Source organism: Lolium rigidum, chromosome 1 (assembly GCF_022539505.1).
Source record: "Lolium rigidum isolate FL_2022 chromosome 1, APGP_CSIRO_Lrig_0.1, whole genome shotgun sequence".
Taxonomy (NCBI): domain Eukaryota; kingdom Viridiplantae; phylum Streptophyta; class Magnoliopsida; order Poales; family Poaceae; genus Lolium; species Lolium rigidum.
In genome coordinates, this window is record NC_061508.1 from 113,441,359 (window position 1) to 113,458,253 (window position 16,895).

The window sequence follows — 16,895 nt, forward strand, 5'->3', positions numbered from 1 at the left end:
TTTCTCATGCAACAGCAATATCAGTGCTGCCCGGTGTGACATTCCATAAAAATAGAAGACTCACACTCGTCCTGACATCTCTGATCATGCATCGTCTGAACTTCAGGACCCTCTTGAACATCTCACATTGCTCTCTCCGAGTGTTTAAGAAAGAAGCATTACTCTCTCTGAATGTGTTTGACGGTAACACTCGAACCTTGACAGCGCCAAAAATGAAAGGAAAGAATTGAGATCTGCCTGCCACCATGTAATCCCTGATATGAACTATGGCTGTAACCATTCTGCCTTTTCACACTAAAACTAGCGATGGGGTCCGGCCGGATCCGGCACGCCGATAATATAATTGCTCCAGAAAGGTCAAGCACTTGAGGAACCGTAGAGGCGTAGAGTGAACTGAAATTATGCAGACCCCATTTGGGAATGAGATAATTAGAAGTTTGATCAACTTGTAAGACGAAAGTAATCTGGTGATTCATCCAAAACAGTTATGAAGTTTCAAACTTGCATATTGCATATGATATGCCCACAAGGACAGATAGCAAGCATACTTTATATACAGTTATACAGCATCAAAAGTGATTTAATTGGTACCACCAACCACTTGGTTGCACTTACTTAAACCAAGTTCCAAGTGCACAGCTCCAACATCCAACTTAACAAAATCGGACACCACTTCTAAAACTTGCTTGCACTTACTTAAAGAAGGTCCAAGTGCATCAAACTTGACAAACTAAGACACCACTGCTAGCACTTGCTTGCAGTAACTTAAACCAGGTCCAAGTGCAGAACTTTAACATAACACTTAATAATAACATAAGACACCAGTTGAGTCTAACACATAGAAGCTAGATTTCCACATCCTAACCATGGAGAGGGTTAGCAAACAGCCAGGTGAAACCGTTGCCGCGGCAAAACAGCATCACTATCTTCCTATTGACTTCCCAGCCGGCCTCCTTGATGAAGTCCTTCCAACAATCAATCTTTACACGCCCATCATCATTAAGGAGCACCTTGTATGATCCAGTAACACTCACAGCTGGATAGAATCGAACAGTGATATCTCCAGTTATCTCCAAGTCATCTGGAACCGCACGCATTGGTAGCCTCTGCAATATCAATATCATGGTTCAAAACTTTGTATCAAGAATGGAAACAGCACTGTTAAAAATCGAAGAAAATAACTTGATGTCACACGTACCATCTGCTTTTTGTTGACATCAGTAGATGTTAGTGTATGCACAATAACAGAACAAGTGCCATCAGCACAAGCATAGACCTGGAATATGGATTCCAAAAACCTGCGTACCATCTGCTTCTCCATAGTGGTAACAATGTTGGAACGAGTCGCAATAACTGATTCAGTAAGCTTATGTATCTTCTGCAAGTCCACAGGGATATAATCATAAGGAATCTGGTATCACTTTTAACCATGTATGTTAAAAGCATATATCTTAATAGTAATAAATATCTATCTAATTCTATAGGTTCTATGCAGAATCATGTTGATGTTATTCAGATATGACAAAGGTATATGGTAACTATAAACACTAGCTTGTTACTTGACAGGTTGGAGCACAAATAGAAACTCAACTTAAATAGCAGAAGCTAGACAACTTGCAAATCAACTCCACACAGTTTTTTTTATGCAGCAAGGACCATTTTAGTTCTTTATAAGATTAGCATTTCGAGAGCATACTGTGGTTATGTTGAAGGAATGCGTGAGAATATTATTCATAAAAACTATCAAGTATATCTAATTTATTGCTGTAGCACTTCTCTGTCAACAACGGCAACTTTTGTATTGCATTAACTTGGTTAAGAATTCTGAATCTGAATAATGTTAGGTTTCGGACGATAAAAAAGACAGAAGTTTCAAATCAAATAAAAGGAAATTCTTCAAGATAACATAAGATTTACAAAATACGAGGACGAGTTCGGAGATCGGGCCTTGCGAATGCGCTTCCTCAAACCGATAGCTGCGACGGCGTCTTGCCGGTTTCCCGATCCGTGACGGCGCATCCTCGACCCTCCGAGCCGACGATGCCATCTTGCCGGTTACCCGATCTGTGACGGCGCTTCCTCGACCCGCCGGCGACGAGGCCGTCTTGCCGGTTCTCGATCCTCCGGCGGCGATGGCAAGAGAATGCTCCCTCTGCAAGTCCACAGGGATAATCATAAAGAATCACTTTTAACACGAGCATCAACACATGGAAATCCACGAAACAGCTGTGCGGGTGGTTGCCACGGCGAAGCATTATGAACCAAGCACTACCCACCCGCCAACTCTGGTGATGGAAAACATGAACACAAGTGGAACCTATTATGTACCGTGAGAGTAAAGATTAGAGATCAGACCTTCCTCGATCCGACTGCGGCGTCTCCGCGATTCTTCGATCCGCCCGCGCGAGACGGCATGGCGACGCTTCCAGGACCCGCCAACAGCGTCGGCGTCTTTGCGATGTGTCGATCCGGCAGCGGAGGCGGCATGACGACGCTTCCTCGACCCGCCGGCGGCGACGGTGTCTTCGCGCTTCCTCGATCCGCTTGCGGCGACGGCGTCGTGGCTCGAACTGCGACCTACGGCACGGCGGCGCTTCGTGAAGCCGCCACCGGGGACGGCGTCTTGGCGGGCCTTCGATCCGCCGGCGGAGCCGGCAAGGCGGCGCTTCCTGGACCAGCGAGCGGCGTCGTCTGGAACCTTCTTCTTCTCTGATTTCTTCCAAAATGCGGCGGCGGCGGCAGCGTGTTTTTCCTTACATGCTACATCAAGGGGAAGTATTATTTGTGGGACGTAGGTCAACTGGATGAAAATAGATGAAAATAGGACACAAATTGTGGCGACGGCTTACATGAACAAGAAGCTTCCTCATCGTCGCTATCAAAGAGTACTATCACTTCCTGGATCTCCATCTTCTGTCCTCTGGCGACGGAGACTCTGGTGCGATTTGGTCTGTACACAAAGGGGAATAGAAAGAGAAGAAAGAGAACAGGGGTCCGGTCGCATATATCAATCTGAATAAAGGGAGACAGGGCGTCAAGCCATAAGTGTATTTTCACCTACTCGGGTAATAGCATCTCCAACAGTAAAAACGCGCGCAAAAAAAACCACCAGTTTAGCGCGCGGGAACCCGCGCGAATCGCAAACGGACACGCGAAAAAGCCGCGCGCTAAAAACTTTGTCGCGTCCGCGATTTTTGCGCTATCCCGCCGGGAAACTTGCCTCTTAGGCTGCCGCGCATGCTATAAACGCCACGTGCGCGCAAGCCAACCTCGCGGAAACTTCAGCCGCCCGTGTGTCTCTCCACCTCTGCCTCCCACGTCTCCCCGCTCCGCCTCCGCCGACACGATGCCTCCCTGCCGTCGCTCCTCCTCCAGCTACCGCGGCCAAGCAGCCACTTCGACGCAGAGATCCGCTCCGGCGAGGAGCGCATCCGCCTTGGCACGTTCGAGGCGGCGCACGAGGCGGCGCGCGCGCCTACGATGTCATCGCCTTGCGCCTCGGCCGCTCCCGCCGCACAATGAACTTCGACGATGTGTGGACGCGGGAGCGGGCGCCGGCGCTCGCCCCGCCGTCGTCGGCCGTCACGCGTGAGCAGCAACGGCTCCATCAAAGAGCAAGCGGCGGTGGAGAAGAAGAAGGCGGACCGCGAGCAGAGCCAGGCGGCGTCGGCGACGAGGAAGGCGGAGAGGGTGGAGAAGGCCGCGAGGAAGGTGGAGGAGAAGAAAAACGGCGCCGGGTCACGATCGTCCTCTCCTCCTCTCATCCTCCTCCTTCGAGTGGACATCCACTCCGGTGTCCGACACCACCAACTCTTCGGACTTCGACTGGGACTCGGAGTAGATTAGGGTAGTTTCAAATAAATGTCGATGTACCATCGAACTTCCTTAATGAGTGTAGCCCCCCACATCACCTCCATTACCCTGCGTCAAATACACCTAGGGTTTTCCAAGTTGGAAAGTGTCGCCATATGTGGCGGCATTTGATTTTAGTTCTATGATCAGCACGACGACCCCTTGTGTATGTACAACTGCTTCTCGATACATACCGTTATATCTGGAATGGCATAGATCGACCGTCACATCGCCCATCTGGACTGACATAGATCGACGGTACCATCTCCCATCTACAATCATATTTGAAGGCAACACTATGACCTCTAGTAGCCTCAAAGTGAAGGTGCCATTATGTTTCTGCCAATGAGCGTAGCCCCCTCCCCCACATCACCTCCATTACCCTGCATCAAATACCTAGGGTTTCCAAGTTGGAAAGTGTCGACATATGTAGCGACATTTGATTTTGGTTCTATGATCAACACGACGACCCCTTTTGCATGCACAACTGCTTCTCGATACCAACCGTTATATCTGGAATGGCATAGATGGACCATCGCATCGCCCATCTGGACTGACATAGATCGACCATACCATCGCCCATCTACAATCATATTTCAAGGCCATACTATGACCTAGAAGCCTCAAAGTGAGGGTGCCATTATGTTTCTTTCAATGAGCCTAGCCCCCCCCCCCCCCCACATCACCTCCATTACCCTGCATCAAGTACACCTAGGGTTTTCCAAGTTGGAAAGTGTCACCATATGTGGCGGCATTTGATATTGGTTCTATGAGCAGCACGATGACCCCTTGTGTATGTACAGATGCTTCTCGATACATACTGTTATATCTGGAATGGCATAGATCGACCGTTGCATCGCCCATCTGAACTGACATAGACCGACATAGATCGACGGTACCATCTCCCATCTACAATCATATTTCAAGGCAACACTATGACCTATAGTAGCCTCAAAGTGAAGGTGCCATTATGTTTCTGTCAATGAGCGTAGCACCCCTCCCCCACATCACCTCCATTACCCTACATCAAGTACACCTAGGGTTTTTCAAGTTGGAAAGTGTCGACATATGTGGCGGCATTTCATTTTGGTTCCATGATCAACATGATGACCCCTTGTGTATGTACAAATACTTCTCGATACAAACCGTTATATATGGAATGGCATAGATGGACCGTCGCATCGCCCATCTGGACCGGCATAGATGGACCGTCGCATCGCCAGAACCGCTCGGCAGCGATGGAGGAAGAGAGACAGTAGTACAAAAATCCTTACCGTCGGCGCATGGATTTGGGCTATCGATGGCGCATTCGCGTTCGCCGGCGATCACCTCGCCGGTGGTAAGGGGTTATCCCCGGCACCTTCGCGTTCGCCGGCGCGCGGTAATATGAATATACCCCCGTGCATAAGACCAAATCGCCAGCAGCCGCTCGACGAGCAGCAACCCATGGTGGTTGAAGGCGAAGCGACAGGTCGGCCGCCGGCGTCGAGGTCGCCGTGTTCAGTCCATCTGCAGAACGGGCGGATGGGCGGCCAGGATGCGAGCTGCATCTCGCAACCGCCGTCGAGGTCGCGTGGTCCATGACATTTTTTTTTCCAATTTATTTCATTATTCTAAACATTCCCTCCAAAACGAATTAGTTTCCCGCCACCTAATTTAGCTACTACAGTAGTTTGCGCCAATATTTTCCAACCTCCCGCTAAGCCCCCTAATTACTTTCCTTATAAAAAAATTTGTTCCCACCAAAATAGCCTATATTTAACCTTCCCGCTAAACTACCCGTAACTATCGATTATAAATCACGGCGTCAGCTCGCCCGATTGGATCTGAGGTCTCTTCCCAGCTTCTCCTCACGGCGTCAACACAGGAAAACACGGACGGTAATTCACTTACCCTGCATCCAGAACCACCGACGGCCGTATTCTTCCCCTGCATCCCCCGCGGCCGTATTCTTCCCCTGCATCGAGCGATTGAGCGAAGTTCCCACCTCCCGCGGCATGATGCCCTGGAGCCCGGACATGGCGCCGAGGGAGAGTGGGATGGGGCCGACGAGGCTGCAGTTGTCGAGGCGGAGGACGCGGAGCTGGGTGGCGGAGGTGGGGAGGGCGGGCGGGATGCGCCAGCCGCCCGTGGAGGCGTTGAGGCGCGGATTGTCGTCGAGGCGTTGAGGCGTTGATCCGCCCGTGCAGGCGTTCAGCCGCCCGTGCAGGCTGAGGTCCTGGAGGGCGGGCGGTGGGGGTGGGGAAGGTAAGCGGGAGCGTGCCGGCGAGGCGTTCTTGAGGGTGGGGAAGGTAGCGTGTAGGCCAATACGGTACATCCCGATTTGCATTAGTTCTATTGCAACCCATCTCAACAAATCTGATAGAGTTAGCTGCACGAACCTCTGCAATTTTTAGATGGATATCATCTTCATTTTTGTGCTTAATAATAATAGATTGGTAGGCGGTTTGCTGCACCCTTGAGTGGATGCAAACCAGGTTCTCATAAGGTGATGCAATAACTTTCTATGTTTTCCATGTCACCGCTCGAATGTTCCAAATGCTTTTCTTCACCGGATTCGTCAGTTATAGGATTCACCGAGATAACTTTCTATGTTTTCCGGTTTAAAATACGGTAATTGTTTAAAAATGGATGTACTTCTGCCCTAGATACATCTATTTTCGCAATTATTTTAAACCGGAGAAAGTATAGTACTTTTGTATGGAATAATTTATGTGCTAAGTGTTCCGAGTAAGTCATTGTTGCACGGGCAAGAAAAAGTATTTCTAATAAAAAATATTGGTACTTACTCCCGAGCATGTTTGATTGACTATATATGACAGATATACAACTACCAATTGCCTTTTAAGGTCTTTACAAATGCTCCACATTGTTATTGATGTTATTACACATTACAAATATCATACTCTTTATCCTATGTGGTGCATAATTAAATAATGAGGAGAGAAGACAAAATCGTCTTATATCTAGAAATCATCTCTTACGCTTATATCTACAAATCAGCTTCCATGAGATGCCCGAAATGCTTTTGTTCGCCCGATTACGTTCGGGAGCCTTTTTTCTGTAACTTGCTTGTTATGGTGGCTGCGTTTTGGTGCTATGATAGCCATGCCCAGCTTTAGATGTTGCCTGTAGTATATGACACTGTTTTATTTGTACTAGGTTGTATGCAGTTATGCACTTTTATAACATCTAACTTGTTTCTTGTCTAATGTTTGAATAACACATTATATACTGATGTTCAAATTTAGCTAATCCTAATTCATACAATATTAATTTCAACTGAGTGAACTTCTTACTGGATTGCTTCTTCCCTTCTTACTGGATTTGCATTAGTTCTATTGCAACCCATCTCAACAAATTGTTAGATCACAGGTCCAGAACACAACGCGAATTCGTGGATTCGTGAAAGACGGGGTTTTTGCACAATGCGATAGTAGACTGATTATCAATCTTCAGTACTGATTTTTCAGCCTCATGACCAAGTAGCTCACCAATTAACCTGCTTAGCCATATCCCCTGACACGAAGCAGCTGTAGCAGCCACATACTCTGCTTCACACGAGGATATAGCGACAATTCTTTGCTTCTGAGATGTCCACGACACTGGGCAATTACCAAAGAAATACAGGACCCCCGTAGTGCTTTTTGCTGTAACATTTATGCATGTTTGGCTTCTTGTACTTGTGTTTAAGAGATTGTTTCCAAGATATTGAAGTGCTAAAGTATGCCTGCTTTCGTTTTGTGTTTTTTTTCTTCTGAATATGACTCAATTTCTGATCGTACCTACACAAGGGCATAAGGATGAGTTCAACGGTGGATGCTGCTGGTACACACCATATTTACTTCTTGATCACCTATCTGAATGGTGCACATCAAATATGGTTTGTTAATGCTATGTCCTTTTATTGTTTTTGTGTGCAGTAAGGAAAGGCTCTGTTGTCTTAACAAGGACGGAAAGTATAACCGAATACAAAAACAACGGTGGACAACCCAGATCTGGTAAACTCGTTTATCTCACTTAAGCTGTCCCTAGCATTTGCTATAATGCATAAAATCCTTGTATGGGTTAAATTGGTAAATCTTCAATATTGCTAAATCTTGTACGGTACTCAAGGACAATCCGACACTCCGAGTGTCGGCTAATGACATGTGTGCCCTGGATGAATGGCCATCCCATGCTCGCCGCTATCGTGCGCAACTACGAGGATGGTACTTTCTCTCCTTCTAATCTGGGTCCTCCGATCCGACACAATCTAATAACCAAGTCATGCGATACTTTTTTTCTATGATTTGGGTTGTAGAAGCAGATGGACGAGAGAAGAAGAAAGGGCGAGGTGTTGTAAAAGGTGTTAAAGCAGCTCAGAAGCGTTTTGCCAACGGATCTGCGAAGCTAAATATTACATTTTCTGAAACGTTGGGTGGTACGATAGGAATGAACTATCGCTCATTCAAGGATGACGTGGTAGTGATAATGAAAAGGAAGGTACCACTCATTGGGGTGAGGAGGTGGTCCGACATTCACCCAAGTGTGCATCGACTCATTGTCGCAGATGTGATAGTGCGTACAACCTTTTTCATGTTTGTTATCTTATTTTATCATCGCCAATGCACCACTTATTTATATTCGGTTGTCTATGTTTTACGGGACAGATGGGACCTAGAAGATACACCGGAAACCGAAGAGAAAATTCTCAGAATTGCGCAAGAGCGATATAGAGGCTGGCGATCAACTCTAAGCTCCACTTACAAGGCATTCAAAACAGATGATGCTAGATTGGCTAATGTTCCGGAAGACTTAGAACCGGAAGAGTGGGAATGGATGATCAACTACTTCGGCAATGATGAAAAATTCCAGGTTATCTCTAATCTCACCGTTTGTGTGCACTTTGTGTGTTTACATGAAGTGTGTTGTTTGGCTGTTTATATTTGGTTTCAATGAATGGATAGGCACGCAGCCAACTGAACTCCGATAATCGCAAGAAACAGAAAACAAAACATAGAGTTGGATCAAAATCGTACGCCCAACTAAGTTTTGAGAAGGTATGAGCCTAACTAAATATGTATGCCTCGATGGTAGCTATGGTTTCATGTTTGAAGTTTCTCATTGTCATATTACTTGCAGAGAAACTTGGAAACTGGAGAAGAGCCGGATTGTGTTGCTCTATGGGAACTCACACACACGAAGAATGGAACATGGTCTAACCCAGAGTCCCAGGAAGTTTATGTGAGTGTACTGATACATCATTGTGTTATTCTTGTTTCAGCTTTTACAAGACATCACAATCGTTGCTACGGTAGACCACGTTACAGCCCATGTGTTTTAGAAAAGAAAAAATTAAATATTATTATTGAATTCGAATGATTAGCGGAAACACATCTTCTTATACATGTTCATGTCAAACTATTTCGTCTATCTTAATCACACTCACATCATATTGCAATTGCGCTTCAAAACTTGCTACTGGAAACACCTTAAGTCGTGTGTTGCAATGCGAGAAAAAAAAATCCCAAAAAATCTAAACTTTAGCCACAAACTCAGCCTCAGTTCACCCTTTCATCTTAACCTTTAATTTTTTTCTTATTTAATCTACTCTTTGAAAAAGATGCTATGAAATATTTAGTAATTTTCTTTCGGTTAATATCAGCACCAATATTTTATAATACCATTTCCGATCAACCCACCAATATTTCGTAATAGCAATCCTGATCAACCCACGCTAATTACCTAGTAGTTAAGTATACTGCCATCACGGAAAATCAAAGGGTTCTTTCCAACAGGTTTGGGTCGATTAAAAAATTAAAAGGAATGCGGTAAGGATTTTTTAAATAGAATAATAAATCCAAATTTGTGTCCGCATAGATTTAAACCTAGGTGGCTAGGTTGTACATCCACTAAGTTTCTTGTCGATTAAATATTATCAATGATATTATGTAGGTCAAAAGAAAAAAATTAGGAAGTATTCCTATATGACTCGATCTTTCGGATAAAACAACCATCATGCAGAAAATTCCTGATGATTTCTATCCTCCAAATTCTTACAAAAAATCTTCATGGCAAAGAGGCCCTAGAATCAGCCTCCTTCAAAAAGATACATCCTGGTTTCCCAACAACCACGAGAATTCTTGTTTGGTCATGAAAGAAATGAATTGATTCATATGAAGTTCATTCAAATTCTTGTGAGATACGTGCATGACTTGGAATGGCACTAGTTAATGAGCATGTGTCGTGCAGGAATTATGGAGTTTTGTGAGCACTTCAAATTTGATTGACTTTTGAGTAAGGGAACTTGCTGTGTGCTTCTGAGGGGATAAGACAAAGCAGCCAGTGTAGCTTTCCACTAAACATCGTTTTCAATGGATCTAGATGTTGAGCACCTAGTCCTACAACTAGAGGGTTCATGTTTTCCCGTTTGGTGTCTCCTCGGGATTGGACCAGCTCATCTGCTGTCACAGCTTCTCCAGCGAACCAGAACCCTTCCAGCACCTACTCTAGTACTAGTCACAAATAAACTACAGGGTTAATTATAGAAATACTTTTAGATTCAGTTTAACTTTTTTTTCCTCCTCCTTTTCTGATTTTTCTCACTGAAGCACTGAAGCTTTGCTTGCCAGTTGCTACATTGCTACTGGACATCTGAGATAATGTTGAAACCAGACTAGGTTTAAACCTTGCGATAAAACTGAAGCTTAACAATGTATTAACATGTGAATCAAGTTACCATACACACACAAGAAAAAGTGAATCAAGTTCACAGTGGCACCTTGTTGCCTTCTGAACTCCGAACAATACACAGTACAAGCCAGTGTGTGTGTGTGTGTTGTAAACCTGATACTGATAGGAGTTCAGGGTCCTCACATAGCATTGGCCATTGGGAGATTGTGTAGAGCTTCTATCACCACTGCTCTAGTACCAATGGTGTAGCATCAACTAGTTACAAAATCTGGTTCCAGTTATCACTGCGAGTATGGCAGAACCCACACGAGGCAGAATGCAGATTGTTCTCAGGCGCCATTTCACCACAACATGCATTCTTCAGTAGGATCATCTCTTCCCAAAGAAGTGCTCTATCTGAGATTGCCCGCTTTTGCCTCCAGCCTTACGCTGAGCTTTGGGCCACAGTGCTTGGAGTCTTGCTACCCTGCGGAGATTGATGCATGGGATTAGATTAGATTAGATAGTTAAGTTGCTTCACGCTGTCCGACAAAGAACAGGAATATTTTCTCGGAAAAATAACAAGGCAAATGATAGAACCAGTTTAACCGACTCCGGAACCGGCCATGATCTTTCAGGACTTTCACCTTTCCCCCGCGCCCGTCATGCCCCACGGAAATCAGATTGCCCCTGTTTGCATTTGCATTTAGAGACCTAGGTGCTGCCATGCCCTTGGACCAATTGCCAATGCCTCTTCTTGCCCCTTCCAGACCAGTACTTCCACGTGGTGTTTCAAAATCATCATCTGATTGAAGACAAAAATGTATTCGCTTCATAAGAATATCTGCCTAGATTACATTTTTTGGTGAACATACGTACTTGCACTACAAATCAGAATCGTAAGATCGATTGGAGGCCGCTCCAACGGGATCATAAAGATTATACAGAGATAGAAGCTACCGCCGTTTCGAATCTTAAAAACAGCATAGATGTGACCCAGGTTTCCAACTGCAGACAAGCTGAAACGTCCATCACGGATCAAAATATTGCTTACGGTCAGAACAAGTAAACTCCCCTGAAGCCGCATTTAACCATGTTGCTTCAGATAAATCAGTTCACAAAGGCATCGAAAGCTACCCGAGAAACACATATTCTCCGCCAGAGCCTAGTCTGTAACTCCAAACCGAGCTGCCATTCTTACAAATCGTGGTTGATCTTCCAAAACAGAAATCAGCATAGACCAAAAAAAATCCACCTCTTACTGATTCACCAGCGAGGACCACGAATTTCCTCTTGAGTCTTGACTTTGAGCAGGAACACAAGGAAAGAAAAACATCATTGTGTTATTCTTGTTTCAGCTTTTATAGATCAATATTGATGTCGTAACTATAATTGTTCATTTCGTTCTTAGGACAAAGCACGTGAAGCGGTGCAGAACAAAGAAACTGAAACAAAAGGTCCACTATCAAGCTGAGCGAGAGAAACAATGTTTTTCGGACTGCATATAAAGACACGAGTTCAATGCAAGTCATCGCAGCCTCGTGGCTACGGGTACATGGCCAAGCCCAAAACTGGTTCCGAAAGGTTTCGGATGCAGATTGAGGACCAAGCTCGTGTTGCAGCTGAAACCACTGCAGCGAAACTCCGAGCTCAGCCGGCATGTTAGCGAATTAGAAGAACAATTAGAAGTTGAGCGTGCAAACATGCAGCGAGTATTGACATCGAGCGCTCCGAGAGAGAGCAACTTGAGGTGAGGTTGCAAGAAGAGCGTGATGCAAGAGAAAAAATGGTGGAAGAGGAGCGAAGATCAAGGCTCGAATTTGAAAAAAATATGATGGCAAAGTTCCAACAACGAGATGGCTAAATTTAGCCAACAGATGGGAAACCAACAGGTAATTACGGTCATATGCTTCCTGTCATGTAAGGTTTATTTTGCTAACTTGTCTTGCTTGAAAGTGCACTTTTACTCGCAGGTGCTTAAGAAGAGGAATGAAAAAGAAAATATTAATTCAAATTTGCAAACCACTCTTTTAAAGAGCTCTAGTCCTAACAGAAATCTAGGAGCAAAGTCAAATTTGATTTCTACAAATTCACTCCTACAAGCTGCAACACTGAATTCTCGAATGTACAAAGCATTGGTAAGTCACAACAGTACCTTGCTCACTTCTATGAATAAGACCACTTATGTGTGCTTCATGCTTTACTCGTCTGAATGCTTGCTCAGTTCTATAAAGAAAACCACTTATCTGTGCTTGAGACTTTCCCTTTCTAGTATGCTCATAATACAAGCTTTTAGTAGCATAGCAATACTTCTGTACAACCTCTTCCTCTACAATTGATTTTGTCCTTGTTATGTTCATATGCATTTGTGAGATGTATATGTGTCATGCAAAATTAACCAGATGCATGTTCAAGTGCTTTCCCGCATTGCTTGTTGAGATCATGCCTCCATGATGCACCTTTCTCGGCATAACCTGATGCACTAGTCTTATTCATCTCATAAGTAGTACTAAAAAAATGCTTCCCCTCTGTATTTGACAGTTTTCTAATAATCTTGGATCTGTCTGATATATCCAATAAACAGTGAACTGAAATGGGTGCAGATGTAATGTTCGTTCAACCTGTAACATGTAAGCAAGAAAAAAGGCCACATGGGCATCTCTCGTAATCACTAATAAACTTACTTTTCCATTACCTGATTGTAGTTCATGTGAGTCAGATCATGTGAACTAGACAATTGATGTCAAGAAAACAGGAAAATAGATACTCCGGTAATTTAGTATGTATGACATGGAAAATAAGAAAGCGAGATGATACCAGGAACAAGTTTCTTTGTTTCCAGTTTTGGCTTAATAACTTTATTCCATTATCCTAATTTGGATCTTAGATGAGATAGTCGGATGCGAAGATTTTTAATCTTGGGTCCTTTTCTCTCTTTGTACTCCTGCTTCTCAGATATCTGTTCTATTAATGCATTACGAGGGATCCTCTAACTCTCAATGCCATCCTCATCATGTTAAACAAGTTTTTCTCCGTTTGTAGTCCTGGTGTAATTTCCGAAGTATGCTTGGCTAAAGAATTATGTTTTACACTTCAAAGAATTCACTATCCAACTGTCTAGCTTCTGCTATTAAAGTTCAGTTTCTATTTGTGCTCCAACCTGTCAAGTAACAAGCCAGTGTTTAGTGTTACCATATACCTTTGTCATCATCAACATGATTCTGCATAGAACCTATAGAATTAGATAGATATTTATTTCTATTAAGATATATGCTTTTGTAATACATGGTTAAAATTAAAGTGATACCAGATTCCTTACGATTATATCCCTCTGGACTTGCTTACTGAATCAGTTATGAATCAGAAGATACATAAGCTTACTAAAAGTATTTTTTTTTGTTCATTTTTTGATTGCAGGACCCAAAGAATGCTGGACAGGGTTGAAGTACACGGAAAACTGCACATACTTTAGAGAGTTGAACTACCATGGTGGAAATTAATGGACTCAACTCTACTGGATTGCTACCTACATTTTACTTTAGTTGCATTTGATGGATATTTGATATGAGAATTGTGATTTGTATGAACCTACATATTATACGTGTGGATTTGAATTTTGTAATTCAATGGTTGTATTTTTTTTTATGGTTGCGATAAGCTATTGCCACAACTCACATTCTGTTGCCTTAGGTTAGCACCACGAAAAATATAGTGTTGCGTCAAATCCTAGTCGCCATGACTACATGCTTTGTTGCGTTAGGATGTAGCAACGAAGAGCTTTTTATTGTTGCAATAAATTGTTACCACATTTTTTATGCATGATGTGATAACTATTTGGCGCCACGGAATAAAAATTTGTTGAAATAGAGTATTGCCACAAAACCTTCAAATTGTGGCGGTAACTTGTTGCTACAAACATTTTGGACGCTGCAAAAAGTATGTAACGCCACAATTGTGAATTTTGTTGAAACAGAGTATCTCCACAAAAAGTTTGCATTGTCGCAAGTAGCTTCTTGCTACAAGCTTTTTCCCCGTTGCGATAAGCATTTGGCGCCACGAAACTGGATTTTGTTGAAATAGAGTATCGCCACGAAATGTTACAATTGTCGCAACACCTTCCCGCCACAAATTTTTGTGCCGTTGCCATACCTATTTATCGCGACGAGTGGAATGATTGTCGCCATAAGTTAATACCACGAGCATAGCGGTTCGTGGCAAATGGCTAATGCTACAAACCAGTAGATGTTGCCATAGGTTATCGCCACGGCGCGCTATCGCCACGAAAGAGAGTGCGCCACGAAACTTAGGTCGTTGGCATAGGTTATTGCCACAAATGTCTATCGCCACAAACTGGCAAACGCCACGACACGGCTGCATGTGGCGACAAGCTATCTCCACAAACCAAATTGTGGAGACAAGTGAGTGCTGCCACGGGAAAACATGTGGCAACTCCCCACATGGTTGTTGCAATAGATTGCTTTGTTGCCACAATCGCGTTTTCGTCGCAATAGCCTATTACCATACATGTAATTGCAACGCTTGCCAACGAACGCCATTTCGTGGCAATAGGTGCATATTGCCACAAAACGGCATCTATTGCGACAATTTTTTTCGTTGCAATAGACCCGAATCCTTGTAGTGTACAAACCTCTGCTCTTGGAGGGCCAACACTGTCTACAAGAATAGAAGCTCCCGTAGACATCAACTAGCCATTCAAAATCATCTAGCACCTAAAGCCAAGCAAGCCATCAGACAGGATTAGACTATCATGTGTCTATCCAGGTTTATCAACATCAAAAGCATCTGGCAACCAAACATGGTCAGGCCAGTGAGCAACAATCCACCACGAAGCAAGCCACGTGATAATGGGGGAGCTACCATGACAGCACCAAGTGGCTGTCAAGGCCACCTCAACCCACAGCCAACATTTCCAGCCATCACATCATTACCCAAGAAGGTTCAGTATGAGCTAGGGTACCCAACAGCTGTTGGAATCCCTCTAGCTACATCCAATTCATCCACATGATCATTACTGTTAAACAGTTCACATCATTTATCCATGTAGTAAAGCAAGGAATTACAGATAAATGAAACAGTCCAGTAACAAAAGCACCAACATCTTGCCAGTGACCCAATGGCTCACTGCAAGCATCAGATGATGCTTGAGCAAGCATCAACACACATCAGCACAAGCATGTGTGTCACACAGACACCAGAGGGAGCACCAGATAAGCACAGGCAGCTAGCAAGCATGTAATCAACAAGCAAGTGGTGATCAATTGATCACCAGAGCCTGCTAAAGCATATCAAAGCATGCTAGAATCAATCACTGGCATCACACAGAAACTTGATAAATTAAATGTCCACAGAACAGGAACAATGGCATAGCAGACAATCAAATGTATGACATATAATTATATGCAGAAGCACACCATCAAGGGATGGTGTTGTCTAGACCACAAGCATGCTCAAGGGAGCATGTCCATGAATTAGAGCACACTGAAGAGCACCCAGGTGCACTGGCACTGCAATCAAGCTAGGGCAACATATATGAATAAACTGGAGTAGATAGCAAGCTTATCAACAAGAACAGAGGCACAGGGATGGAGTTAGACAAGAAATGCTAGCACCGCAAGTAATTAAGCTAGGAATTCTTGCACAGAGGAATGGCGGTACTACACATAGTTGTAGCACACACATAGCGCAACAGCATAGCACAGCAGGGACAGGCAAACATGGCGCTGCAGAAGAGCACCACAGCTCTTGTGCAGGCAAGCAAAGCACAGCCGTAGGACTAGAGGAGGAAGAAGGTCAAGCACAGGAGGGGAGGCAAGGAGCACTTACTGGTGACGCAGGCGATGAAACGCGGCCATGGCGGCCACGGCGGCACACACCGGAGGCATGGCAGCACCAGGCCAGACCTGGTCATGGCAGCGCCGCCACGCCCAGCAACACCACGGCCTGGCACGGCAACACCGCAGCATCAGGAGCGCCGGCAGGCGGCGCATCGCCATGAACCCTTGCGGCCAGGGTTGCAGGCGAGTTGGGGCCGCGTGATGGCGGAGACGAATCCCAGATCGACGCGGACCACCGTGTCCGCCGTCGAAAGGCGGATCAGATCCACCTGATCTCGCCGGCGGCGACGGCCTGAGTTAGCCGGAGGAATTCCGACAAGGGGGCGGCGACGAGGAAATCGCCAGAGAGGAGAAGGAGTTAGGGTTTCGGTGCGAGGAGAGGGAAGAAAGGGGCGAGTGGGCCGACCGAGCCCAAGTGCGGCTCGGGTTAGGGTTAACCCACTGGGCCACCCTGACAGGTGGGCCCAGCGGTAAATAGGACATTTCACATTTTCAATTAAATACAAAAAATTTGAAATTAAATAAGAAATGTTT

General features: G+C 44.7%; 2 protein-coding genes and 1 long non-coding RNA gene across 3 annotated transcripts; 2 read left to right on the plus strand and 1 right to left on the minus strand.

The window, feature by feature from the left end:
* Nucleotides 1-562: 562 nt before the first annotated feature.
* Nucleotides 563-2,038, minus strand: LOC124680189. Its single transcript, XM_047215304.1, has 3 exons — nucleotides 1,948-2,038; nucleotides 1,199-1,378; nucleotides 563-1,106 (listed from the first exon to the last, which is right to left on the minus strand). The coding sequence occupies exons 1-3, from the start codon at nucleotides 2,017-2,019 to the stop codon at nucleotides 861-863; spliced, it is 498 nt and encodes a 165-aa protein (XP_047071260.1). The 5' UTR covers nucleotides 2,020-2,038; the 3' UTR covers nucleotides 563-860.
* A 5,976-nt stretch (nucleotides 2,039-8,014) lies between these two features.
* Nucleotides 8,015-11,980, plus strand: LOC124650272. Its single transcript, XM_047189818.1, has 6 exons — nucleotides 8,015-8,063; nucleotides 8,156-8,337; nucleotides 8,605-8,709; nucleotides 8,802-8,894; nucleotides 8,977-9,078; nucleotides 11,918-11,980. The coding sequence occupies exons 1-6, from the start codon at nucleotides 8,015-8,017 to the stop codon at nucleotides 11,978-11,980; spliced, it is 594 nt and encodes a 197-aa protein (XP_047045774.1).
* A 384-nt stretch (nucleotides 11,981-12,364) lies between these two features.
* LOC124680205 lies at nucleotides 12,365-13,973 on the plus strand. The gene is made up of 3 exons (XR_006995436.1): nucleotides 12,365-12,398; nucleotides 12,480-12,644; nucleotides 13,924-13,973. It is a non-coding gene; the product is annotated as an uncharacterized LOC124680205 (long non-coding RNA).
* Nucleotides 13,974-16,895: the final 2,922 nt, after the last annotated feature.

What these genes read in the sequence shown, in the direction of transcription:
- LOC124680189 (XM_047215304.1), bottom strand. Translation starts at nt 2,019, where the DNA reads ATGCGCCGTCACGGATCGGGAAACCGGCAAGACGCCGTCGCAGCTATC. An exon ending in TGAGGAAGCGCATTCGCAAG is followed by an intron (nt 1,379 to 1,947) that starts GCCCGATCTCCG and finishes GTGGACTTGCAG; the next exon opens with AAGATACATAAGCTTACTGA. An exon ending in ATGTCAACAAAAAGCAGATG is followed by an intron (nt 1,107 to 1,198) that starts GTACGTGTGACA and finishes TTGATATTGCAG; the next exon opens with AGGCTACCAATGCGTGCGGT.
- LOC124650272 (XM_047189818.1), top strand. Translation starts at nt 8,015, where the DNA reads ATGAATGGCCATCCCATGCTCGCCGCTATCGTGCGCAACTACGAGGAT. An exon ending in TAGTGATAATGAAAAGGAAG is followed by an intron (nt 8,338 to 8,604) that starts GTACCACTCATT and finishes TCCACTTACAAG; the next exon opens with GCATTCAAAACAGATGATGC. An exon ending in CAGAGTCCCAGGAAGTTTAT is followed by an intron (nt 9,079 to 11,917) that starts GTGAGTGTACTG and finishes TTTCGTTCTTAG; the next exon opens with GACAAAGCACGTGAAGCGGT.